This window comes from Pundamilia nyererei, unplaced genomic scaffold, assembly GCF_000239375.1.
Source record: "Pundamilia nyererei isolate P.nyererei 1_Seehausen unplaced genomic scaffold, PunNye1.0 scaffold00514, whole genome shotgun sequence".
Lineage (NCBI taxonomy): Eukaryota > Metazoa > Chordata > Actinopteri > Cichliformes > Cichlidae > Pundamilia > Pundamilia nyererei.
Window position 1 is genome coordinate 118876 of NW_005187915.1, and position 12267 is coordinate 131142.

At 42.7% G+C, this 12267-nt stretch overlaps 2 protein-coding genes across 4 annotated transcripts in view; both read right to left on the reverse strand.

Annotated features, from left to right (window-relative positions):
* Positions 1-563: 563 nt before the first annotated feature.
* Positions 564-5518, reverse strand: eif4a1a (eukaryotic translation initiation factor 4A1A). 2 transcript variants are annotated; one of them, XM_013907771.1, is made up of 11 exons: positions 5327-5518; positions 4010-4052; positions 3774-3906; positions 3535-3674; positions 3252-3420; positions 2730-2839; positions 2483-2626; positions 2260-2397; positions 2083-2172; positions 1394-1473; positions 564-1241 (listed from the first exon to the last, which is right to left on the reverse strand). In XM_013907771.1, exons 2-11 carry the CDS (start codon positions 4031-4033, stop codon positions 1097-1099), a joined length of 1173 nt encoding a protein of 390 aa, XP_013763225.1. In that variant the 5' UTR covers positions 4034-4052; positions 5327-5518; the 3' UTR covers positions 564-1096. The 2 variants fall into 2 exon arrangements, with proteins under 2 accessions (XP_013763225.1, XP_005754218.1); XM_005754161.1 differs by lacking the exon at positions 5327-5518 and adding an exon at positions 5223-5318.
* Positions 5519-7602: 2084 nt separating this feature from the next.
* senp3b (SUMO specific peptidase 3b) overlaps positions 7603-12267 on the reverse strand; it is a 19568-nt gene continuing 14903 nt past the window's right edge. For both annotated transcript variants that reach the window (XM_005754164.1, XM_005754163.2), the window contains exons 9-12: positions 10484-10621; positions 9982-10065; positions 9812-9862; positions 7603-8874 (exon numbers count right to left, since the gene is read on the reverse strand). In XM_005754164.1, coding sequence (XP_005754221.1) covers positions 8764-8874; positions 9812-9862; positions 9982-10065; positions 10484-10621 — 384 coding nt within the window. In that variant the 3' untranslated portion in view covers positions 7603-8763. The remainder of the gene's footprint in view (positions 8875-9811; positions 9863-9981; positions 10066-10483; positions 10622-12267) is intronic.

The following is a 12267-nucleotide window of genomic DNA, read 5'->3' on the forward strand; positions in this document are numbered from 1 at the left end:
AAGACCAATAAAATAAATACTATACAGTATCCAATGTAGAAAACCTGATACACTGTCTCAACAAAAAAAAAAAAAAAAAAAGAAAAAGGAGGGGGAAACAATCCATACATTTGGGGAAAAATAAAAAAATATTAGCACTGATAGCACACACCTCATAATACGAGAGCTCAGAAACGTTTGGTGGAGTGGAAAGCAAGATAAAAATCTCTATATACTTTTATATTTGTAGTTTGGTCCAGATGACACTCCCCATTCATCTATAAGATTTGGATGAGGTAGGTTACAAAACATGACCACAACCATTTGAAATCTTATATTCCCTGTAAAAAACAAAAAAACAAAAAAAACAAAAACAAAACTCCAATCTCAACTAACTGGAGACGGGAAAAAAAATAAAAACCAAAAAGCCGCTTGGATCTGGGTCAGGAGGCCAAATCGCTACAACTCACCGTTTCTGCCTGCAAGCACTCCTCATCTGAACTCTACTGTACAAATGGCTGAACAGGGTTACGGCCGCAATGAGAAAGGAGGAAAAGCAGAGAAGCACAGCAGTAAAGAGGATCAAATTTGTCAGCCACTGTACAGCTCATTTTATTGATCATGTCCTGTTTACTTCCAGAACCCAAAACCTGCTGTAAACATGACCGTGGGCGTGCGTTGTGCAAATACACTGAAGATTGTTTAAATACTGAGCTAGTCAATCACACCGCTGTTCATTCAGAACACCGTCGAGTCCAGACTGCTCGGGTCAGCCGACCGACGCTGCAACAGCCAAACCTCACACAAGCTGCAAATCAACAGTGTCTCTTTGCCAACAATCAGCAAGTATAATGTCATCACTGGACTTTAAATGTGCTTTTGGAAACAGTTCTGGCGTGAAGCAGAGTATTTAACCGCTGGGAAAATTTCAGGGTCGATAAAAGACAATGGCAGATGGAGCGGGTCAGCAAGTTATTCTTCCAAAATCATGTCAAATGCTGAGTAAATTCAGGGTGGAATTTAGAAAAAGGAAGTTTTTAGTATTCGTATTGTAGGAAACAAGCTTTTACTTCTAAAACAATCGGATATGGGTGGACAAACAGAAGCGGGGAGTCTTCTAGATAAGATCGGCCACGTTCATGGGCATCTCCTCCACGGTGGTGTTGTAGAATGTCTCAATGTCCCTCAGTGTTCGCTTGTCATCCTCGGTTATCATGTTAATGGCTACTCCCTTTCTGCCGAAACGACCTCCCCGACCGATCCTGTCAAAAACAAAAAGGATCACCGTCACTGCAGATATCATCTCTTTGGGTTTGCTGCTCGTGCTCACGTTGGACAAAGAGTTGACGTGAACATTTCATTTGCCTGTTGTGAATAGCTGCCAATCATGTCTGCAAACAGTTTATGTCCTCACCTGTGGATGTAGTTTTCCCTGTTGGTTGGCAGGTCGTAGTTGATGACAAGGGAAACCTGCTGAACATCAATACCTCTGGCCTGAGAAGAAACAAACACCTTTACTTACATGGCACAACTCAATTTTGGATCTAACAGCGAGCCAAAGCAGGAGAAGGAAGGTCTCTGAAAATGTACTGCTCCCCCCTTCCCCTGGAGTTTCTCTGCATCACTCTGAGACAGGATATTTTAGAGATGTTAAGCAGCCTTACATATTTGTTTAATATGTGCATTGAAGGACATGTCCTGGTCAAACAGGAGGCCGAGGTCATGCCATCCAGGAGGAATCTGGCTGTCAGGGCCGAGCACAATAACCTCAGTTTGATCTTTATGACCATCTATCAATTAAAATTGGGCCGTAAACTGGATGTTTCTTTGCACTCATGTCCTGAATAAGAGCTAACCCCACATACAAACTGGTGGTGGGTCCAGTTTCTATGACCCACCACAGCTTTACCCAGAACTCTCACAGGTGAGCTACAGGAATAAATGTAATCTGCCAATTAGTTGTGAGTCAGGGATTTCAACCCAGCTACAGTGGAGGGCAGATCTCTGCTCTACCAAGGAACTTTCAGTCCTTTACCAACACTGCAGCTGGCAGGAGAGGGAACCTTGGACTGCAAACAGCACTAATAAGAAGCCGTTACATACCAACAGGTCAGTGGTAATAAGGACTCGACTGGAGCCCGAGCGGAACTCCCTCATGATCAGGTCTCTCTCCTTCTGGTCCATGTCACCGTGCTGAAAAGACAGAATGAAGTCTTACAACATGCACTGAAAGTTTCCACACTTGTACCAAATGTTTCAGTCACACAAAGAGGTTCGTACCAGAGCAGAAACTGTGAAGTCTCTGGCATGCATCTTCTCAGTAAGCCAGTCCACTTTTCTCCTTGTGTTGATGAAGATCACAGCTTGTGTGATGGTCAAGGTTTCGTACAAGTCGCACAAGGTATCCAGCTTCCATTCCTGAGGACCACCAGGTCAGACTGTTAGCACAGCAAGCTCAGCATAAACACCCTGATTACAGGGAAAGCGAGTGCACGTTTTTCACCTCTTTTTCCACATTTATGTAAAACTGGCGGATGCCCTCAAGTGTCAGCTCCTCCTTCTTCACGAGGATTCTGATAGGCTCACGCATAAACTTCTTTGTGACCTCCAAAACATCAGCTGGCATGGTGGCAGACAGTAGGACAACCTTAAAAAGATTTACAGAGATGTCCGTCAGCTACAAGCAGAGTTCATATTTCAAGCAAGGATCTTTGGCTCGGCCGTTACGGCGCCGACACCAGAGTACTAACCTGGATGTTGCTCGACAGCTTCTGGAAGATCTCGTAGATCTGATCCTTGAATCCTCGACTAAGCATCTCGTCAGCCTCGTCCAACACGAACATTTTGATGTATTTAGAAGCTGCAAAAAGGGAACCACCATGTTACACATACGGGCACATAACACAGCCATACATCTGCACACCGATACAACTGATTCATGTTGGATTTAGGAATCACGTGCCACTAATGAGGTTTCGGTAATGAAGCGTCTTCAGGTGTAAAGGTGCCGTATTCAGAAGTAATGAACGTATGATCATGCCTCTGGACCTCTGTTGTAATGAAAGCTCGAGCCAGCAGAACGCCGACCACAGCTACACCACAGCAGGGGCTTACAGTGTCAGCTGACACGCATGGGTTTCATCATTATACAGCATTATACAATAACTGACCTCTGAGGTGATCAAAGTCACCAGAGACTCGTGTTCATTTCTTTCTTTGTGGTCACACATTTCAAACTAAGCCTGATTTAACTCCTTCTCAGGAAGACTTACAAAGGTTTTTGCGAGTTAGCATGTCAAAGACGCGTCCGGGAGTTCCCACCACGATGTGTGGGGCTTCAGCCTGCAGTTTCTGGACCTCACTGCGGATGTTGGTCCCTCCAATGCAGGCATAGCAGCTGGCTCCCATGTAGTCGCCCAGGGCAAGGACCACTTTCTGAATCTGAAAGAAAGTCAAAGACCACACGTTAAGCCATGCAAAAGGCTACATGAGAGATCCTTAAGAAACAATAGCACAATATGTCACTAGTGTAAGAGGGCGGGTGTGGAAATCTACCTGCTGAGCCAGCTCCCTAGTGGGAGCCAAGACCAGAGCCTGAGTGCCTTTCAGCTCCACATCAATCTGCTGAAGGATGGAAATGGCAAAGGTGGCAGTCTTCCCAGTGCCAGATTGGGCCTGAGCAATCACATCATAACCTGAAATTAAAACACGTGCAATTTAGCATCCAGGGAATTCTTGGGGTTGTTAACTGCTAAGTGTTAGAAACACATCATTACATATTGAAGCACGCTTACCCTTGATACAAGGCATAATGGCCCTTTGCTGGATAGCTGAAGGTTTCTCAAAACCATAGGCATAAATTCCCCTGAGCAGGGTCTCACGTAGACTCATCTCATCAAAACTATCCACAATCTGGTTCCAATTGCTCTGGAAAGGTTAGAAAGAGCACCGGTTTATTGTCAGTTCATTACATGCTGTGCCTGTGCTGTGAAGAACGTCAGTGTTGGTGGGAGTTTCACAGGAGACTTACCTCAATGATCCCATCTGGCTCCATGCCTTCAGGGCCATTGTCTCTGTGAATGACAGAAACTCAGTTATCTCTCCTCTCAAGCTGCACTTCTAAATGACCTTAATGAACTAAATCCTCTCTGCCCACGAATAATGAGAATAAAAAGAATCTGTGGTACAAAAATATCCCCCTTTAAGTAAACGTGCTGATATAATCATTACCAGGCTCGCCGTTATATCATTCTTCCCAAACTTGGCATGAAAAAAGAAGCCTTCGCCCCTTGTGCTGTGACGCGCGGCCTTGTGGAGAGGCCGCCATTTTTGCTACATACAATCAAGATGGTCGTTTCTCCATTCAGGGGAGGAAAAGACAGGGGCGGGTGGACGCTTCACGGAGGAAACTGAGCCACAGCCACGTCGAATGTGGCCAGCTAGTCGACAAACGCCGACATCTTTGTGTTCAAAGCGTTCGGATCATTTAGTTGTCCGCGATGCTATGACGAAAGCGGCAGGAGAAGCTTCGCGGCTTTCCGCCGCGGCCTGCTCCGCATTAGCTGCTAGCAACGGGGCCTGCTAGTCTGTAACTGTCGGCGAAAGTCGGCGAAAGCTATTGTTCATTTAGACACGTAAGGGACAGCGCTTTATGGAGGCAGCACACAGCTCCACCACATGCAGCGTGTGTAAGCGGAAAAACGACCATTTTCAGCGGCCTTAAAGCGGCCTTTGTTTAAAACGCCGACCATCCGTACTAAGACCATGTGACTCCATCGAACAGCACGAAACGGCATTAATTCACCTTTACAGACAAAATAAGGTTCGTTACGTGTATTACACCCGAAAATATCGTAGTTCCGATGTTTTGGCTTCAATACCAAGTTACTACAAATGAAAAGAGGAAGAATTTTTAAAGGCCTACATCAGGCTTGTTCACGTGCTGTCGCCGGATGCCGATAACGACCGCAGTCCGTATTCACATCTGAAGCATTAAGACTAATATAACTTCTGACTAGCATGACTTTAACGATCTAAAACATTCAATCTTATTTCACACTCGTCTCCTGAAACGCGCAGAGCCCTAATGTTCATCTAAGACAAAAAGTCCCCGAATGTTACTCGACTACAAAACTCGGTTAAAAATCTGCATTCTTGAGAACATCAAGTAAAATATGACGGATTGAAGAAGAAAATACGCCCTAGAACTCACACTTGATGCGAGCATAAGTAGCCCTCCTTACCTGTTATCATATTCAGCCGACATTATTTCAAAGAAAGAATCCGCAGCAGAAATCTCTTATATAGGTTATGCGCACAAAGAGGCTTTCTCATTGTAAAAGCTCACCGTCACTTAGCTGTGGTCCCGCCCACAGGCACTTGCGATTGGACGAGCTCTACGTCACGTAAAAGTAAGCAGACCCACGGGGCGGACCGTTTCCGTTTACAGTATGCTCGTAATTCACGCTCGTGCCCGAGTTCTTTAGCCAAAGAGGCGGGGTTTCAGTTTTTACGGAATCCGTTGGTGACGCAACCGGGTTTCTTCAGTCCGCCTGCCCAGGTGTGTCCCCGCTGCTTTGTTCAGACATTAAAAAACGCCGAATTAAAAATAAACACAATTTTTAAAAATTAAAAATAAACACAATTTTTAAAAATTAAAAATAAACACAATTTTTAATTCGGGTCATGTAACGTGTTAATGTTCCAGCATTACGTCGAGTATTTACAGCCTATCAGAAATGAGGCTCCTGTGTAATATGCATCAACACCCTGCTCTTTACATTCACTCATACTCTATCACGGGAAAGAGTTAAAAAAAAACTATTTCTGTTGATTATCTCAATTTCGTGCTGAATCTGGATAATGGACAAATCTAATGACAGTGCAGTAGGTTAGCTCCATAAATGTAAATAAATAAATAAAGCTTGAAAAACTAATGTCTATAATGGCACATTTTAATGCTTAAAAAAAACCATAACCACAAAATGACACCATGAAATTAAACTGAACATTGTCCCAGTGACAATAATGTGGCATCTGTACCTGGTTTAGAACTTTTTAAGTGTTATCATATATATGAAGAACCCATCGTGTCTTTCTAGTCTCTACATGTGCTGAGAATCATTCAGATATTTGCTCTGAAATGGGGTTTTATTACTTTCATGTAATGTGTTTTTTATTTCTTGATCTAATATTCTGTCTCCATTAAAATTAAACTACCATAAACAACTAGGCTGCTCATTTCTTTGTGAGCAAACTTACAAATTCACCAGATCATCAGATGATTGTACCACTGTACTAATATTCACTTTCTACACAGACTGATGCTTTTTCTTTGTGGATTCCCTCATCAGGTATTGCTTTTCTGTATGGGGCCGATTTGGACTTCATACCATGTGGGCAGCAAAAACAAAAAAGCACTTGGGTTTTGGTTACGACTTGTTCTCTCAGTGCTTATGTATCGTCTGAGTGTCGACACCCATCACAAAAAAATACTGCAGTGGCTTTCCTCACTTTCACAGCCGTTAGAAAGGGACTGTGAAAAGGTGTTGTGGCAGTGATCGAAGCGCCCATTACAGCAGGTATCAGTGTGAAAGGGTCTGCAACCATCCCCTCTGCAAAGAGCTGGCTGAATACCTGATACTGCAGGTTAATGAGGCACGCATTCACACCCCTCACCCACCACATCCTGGTAGTAGTCACCGTAAGGCCCCCTTTGTACTTTGTGGATGATGCAATCAATATGGGACTGAATGATATCCTATAATATCTAGATGCAGTTAGTTTAGCGACATGTTCAAGGCTGTCAGCTGTGCACCCCCAGCTTCCCCAGAGAAAGAGTCTGGTTTGGTGCAGCCACAGAGCACGGAAGCTCAAAGCAGACAGTAAGAACTGTGATCACTATTACGAGGAACAAACCATAATGTGATGAAGAAATGACCCAAGAAGACCTCTAACTACTTTAACTTTTCATGAAACCCAAACATATTACCACAATCACTGACAGAGACAGGAAAAAATTAAATGCAATGTAAATATAGTTCTTTGAGCCAACAGGTCATTTCAGTTCAATCTCCCACAAGCTGTTTGTGACTAGAAAGTTTGACTAGGACTAAATTACATCTGCAGAGCTTATGGGGTGTTCCCTGTTTGCAGGAAGAAACAGTGGTTCTGATGGAGACTGCATAGCTGTCTACATCTGCGTGCCGGTTAAACACACTCTTTCAAAATGCTAATGTCCACATTTTGGACAAAGGTTTGAAAGAGGAGTGAACGACCCTCTTTGAACAGACGTGTCTCACACCGACAGCGTCTGCCATCTACGTTACAGCTTTGAGATCCTTCCCAGACGCCTTAACACACATCCTGGGCCTTTTGACTTCAGTAAGTCACATGATGGGGGCAATGGGTTCACCTGAAACCTTGGCTGAGTGTGACCCACCCCACTTTCACACCTTGGCTCATGTGATTATGTAGAGAATCAATAGGGGGTCAACGGCCCTCTTAGGGACAACAGGGCTTAAAACCTGGGACTGATTCTCAGACGAAACGTCTTGAAGAAACTGAACGTAGTCCTTCCATTACTATGATGTGGACAAGTGAAAACCTTCACACACACACACACACGTTTGCCACATATTTTTATTTTTAGCAGTCATAACGTATTGTAGAAGATATATAAAACAGCTCTCTTGCATCAGCTCCTTCTTGGAAAAAAAAAAAGCAAAGCCAAAAACAACTATTCACAAGTTTTCTTTTGTTATAAAAAGAATAAGAGAGCACTGTATCTCCACTGTGGACAGATGCCTGGTGTGTATTTGTGGTCCTCAACAAAATGGCTTTTATACTAACCAGAAAATCTAAACAAAAACAAAAAAAATAACAAGAAAAAAAAAACAAATCGTCTTTTTTCTTGATCTTTTATGAAACTCAAACATGTTACCACAATTACTGACAGATTGAAACACATTAAAAATTAAATGCATTGTAAATATACTTCTTTGAGCCATTTCAGTTCAATCGCTTTCAAGGTTTATGACTTGAAAGCGATCGAGGGGGAAAGTTTCTACTGTGTGGGCCAGCATGAGGCGGGACTCATGGATGCTGCAGAAATCCAACTTTCCCTGAGATTCACCAGAAAAAAGTTTTACCTGCCAACATAACCATGGATTCCCACTAAACTCCAGCTGAGCAGACCGCAGGAAACGGTTAAAAATATTGTACATGGAAGTTTCACACTGTAATACACTGGCAAACATTTTGTGCTGAACAGCTCGTCCACAACGGTGGCCATTGCATGGGGTACGTTTCATTTGCAAAGATGTCAAGTAATGACTGGCTGGATGGAAAAGTCACTGCAGCCCTCTAAACACACTCCACTGTGGGACTTCCCTTCAGACCTCCTGGACGCAGGCTTTTCCGTACCTCAGTGCTCCCTCTCCAACCAGAAAACTAGTGGACTATCTTTACACGGATAACTAGCACATCCCCAAAATAAGACAGCTAGTCTTGGCCTCTCACAACCACAAAGAACTATGACAGATATTTAAATCAGTGTTTTTCAAACAAACCGAGGGAAGCAGAACCTGAAAAAATAAAGTCAAACAATGTTCGCATCTAGAAGAATTTCTCTGCATGGTGGAAGAGAAAAAGTTAGGTTTGTAATGTTTATTTTCCCCCAGTCACTTGCTCCCATTTTCCTCTTGTTTTAACACTGTCCCTCCATCCTGTTAGACTTCAGGGACGGAGCAGGTGTAGCTGGCCACAAACGATGGAAATGAAGGGTCACACCATAAGCTTGCAGTGACACAGTTCTTTGTACATCTGTCTTCTGAGGCGGGGCATGTCTTGCTGCCCAAAGTTGAACTGCTGCCCGAGTGCCAGACACTTGCAGTACTGCAGGATAGCAGATAAGGAAAGGTCAGATACTGAAACACATTTAAAACAATCTGATGTGTGGTAATTACCATCTATGCAGTAGGTACATGTTTCCCTCATAAATGCTATAAAGAAGTGGAACAGACTAATCCAAATTGTCCATGGCTAGCTCTCAACAACGAGAGTTCGTGTTTATATCAGGGCTGGGCGATATATCGAGTAGATTTGATACGTACGATGGTTAAAATGGTTTTATCGTAACCATCGAGTGTAGGTTCCCGCACGCTGCAAATGCATCATCAATCCCCCCTCCTAGCTGGAAAATGTTCTACCTGCCACACTACGCTGAGCATGCGTGTTTATATGCTAGCAGGTGGGAGAAATATGGTGACAGCGGGAGTTTCGGACTCGCTGTCGTCTGGATTTCACGAGGAGGTTGTCGAACAACATGAATGAACTCAGCATGTCAACATCTCCCCACACACCAAAGGAAACGTTAAATACACCAGCTGTGATTCGAGCTACGACGGCCTCTGTTGAAGGAAACAGTCATTGTTTATCGTTCCTGAAGCATATTTGTGGCCTTCTTTTGCTGCTGGCTCAGATCGTTTTGGTTGGAGAGTGACGAAACCTTTGATGTTAGACAATGTGACGTTTGCTGGGTTACATGAAGCTGAGTGTGGCTTTGTTGTTTGTGTTTAGGCACATAACTGCCTTTTTAATTGTTGTGTTGGCCGTTTGGTGTTTGCAGAAATGGTTTCTATGAGCTTGTGGCTGAGACTTGAAAGTTTCTGTGGATACCACACATGTTGGTATTTACATAAAAAACCCGACCTCACTGAGGCTCACACTGCAGCCCACCCCCTTTGCTGCTCAAGACATATCGCGATATAGCCAAACAATATTAGAGTTTCCTCATATCAGCCAGCCCTCATGCACACTGTAGAAAACTCACCTGTAACACAAAAGCCCCACAGTCACTGTCATTGTTCTGGCGGCCCACATTCTGCAACATTACAAATACATTAGCAATGGTACCATTTCAACTAAAGTCTACTTCTCGTTTGATTTTTACTCAAAGTCTCACCAGAGCTTTGGTTGTGTTATAAAGAAAAGTCGTGTTACCATTTTGAAAAAGCCGGTCCATCCTGTCAGGAAGTCTTGCTGGTCTTTTTTGATGGCTTCAGCTTGCAGGTATTTGTAAATGTGCTGGAATCAAAATGAACACGTTCAAAGAGACTGAGACACCTGTTTCCAAAAACAGAGATTCTGACTTTGAGCAGTAGGTTCATGGATACACTATAGGTGTGACAGCCCGCCCTCTCCTATCAGCAACTGAATCACTGGCAGGACAGACAGAGGAGCAGCTCTGGACCGAACATTTGGGTTTAACACAACCCAACTGAAGAGGTTACAAAAACTTTGGCCTTTTACAACAAATCTGCAGTGTTAAAAAAATACGTTTTTAAAAAAAAAGCAACAATATTAGCTACCAGAAATATCACGCAGCTGCTTATTTGCTACTATTAATCATTTTGACAGAATAAGCATCTATACCCACTGACCTTTCTTCAAAAACCGTTCAATCATCCACTCATTCCTTTTCCAAAAGCTGCCTGATCCCTACCTTTGGGCAACGCCTGTTCAAAGTCCTCTGAGAGTCAAAGTAGGTGATGGCTCGACGAGGAATGTCAACACTGACCAGCGACCAGTGGACCTCAAGATGGATGGGGATCAACAACAGATCCTTCTGAAAGATGTCGACCTGATAAATGAACAGAAATAAACGAGAGTTTGAGAGACGTAACAAAAATCTTGGTTAAGCTGTTGGTTTTCAATTATATGATGCCCCCACCCTGTAACACCAAGCCAGCAGTGCTCCTAATGTGGTCTAAAGCAATGTAACCAACACACAGATGGAAAAGCTTGTAAAGTGGTGTATGCGGCTGCTAGCCAAGAGCTAATTCAGTTATGAACCAAACAAAGCCCGACGCTAACAATGTGAGAAGTATGTTCTTCCTATTAAGACAAGCAGATGAGTAAGGCTGTCATCACATCATCGCTTTCAGTTCTATAAAAACCCGTCACAACATTTTTCAATGGGATTTTACAGGTACTGCAGATAAACCACATGCAAGTATTTCAGTGCTTTGGTGTGTATTTGTTACACGTTTCAGACCAAACGAATTTTACTCACATTTATCCAAAAACACCTTGATGATCAAAGATAGTTTTACACAGAATATTATCAAAAAACTAACGCATTGAATATGATAATATATGGTAACATGTGATATTAAACAATGATATATTAATATAACAAGACGAGGACGGAGTAATGTCCATGGCTGCTCTGCTGCTTCAGGACCTGGACGACTGCAATTGTTTCAACCATGAACTCTGACCATGTCCAGCCATCAGGTCACTCAGTAAGCTTAACCACAGGCAGCAGGACTGAATATTGTCTAATATTTCATTATGTTTGATTATCTTAAAATGTGTGAACAAGACAAACATGCAGGAAACTAAGAAATGAGGAACGGGGCATATCCTTGCTCAACAATGCTGGATGATCAGGGTCGAACAGAAACGGAGGCACACACGTTATCTCAACAAAAAACTTTAAAGTAAAACTTTAATCTCCAGACACTCGTGGGATCTTTTTAGTCATCAGATCGTAAGGTTGCATGGTGATGATGTGTAGGTGTATAATATTAGGATGAGATTTAGAAACCAAAACTATTTTATATTTACAAATGAGCTGGAACTGTGGATAAACAATTACAATTTAAATGTTAAAAAATATTCTGTTTAAACCTTTGAAAAAATAAATTGTAATTGTGTTGTTTATATTATTCCTCTCATGAAAACTGGGACGGGCTTTCAAATCTTAACTTGGAGAAGCAGCTAACTAAACGTATAAAGCTGACTGTTTTTTATTCAAGCACTAAAAGTGCGAGTCAGGACGGCTCCTTTCAGGGGTTTGTAACAAGCTGTAACAGCAATCATGTAAAGACAACATGCTTATCTGAAACTATCAGGAGACAGTTTAAGTTCATTTTGTAACAAAGAACCTTTGAAGTTTGAAAGAACTGGACTCAGTTTCAGATGAACTCTCCGTGCTCTGCTTGCTGCAGAGCTCTTATGTTTGAAATACAAACTAGACTTTTGTCTTAACCAAAGTTAGTCTGACGCCTTGTTTTTGACTAAAGATCCCAGAGAAGATCAAAATGGTCCATTGGTAGTGTCAGTAGATACCAAATAAAAAAGCTGAACCACAGTGGTGTTTGGACAAACAGCTGATTTCCATCTAAAGCCAAAGCACAGAGCAGACACAACTGTGCGTACAGCTCAGGCTTTGTTATGTTTGAATGAAAAGAGCACATAAACAGTCAGATCTAAAAAAAAAAA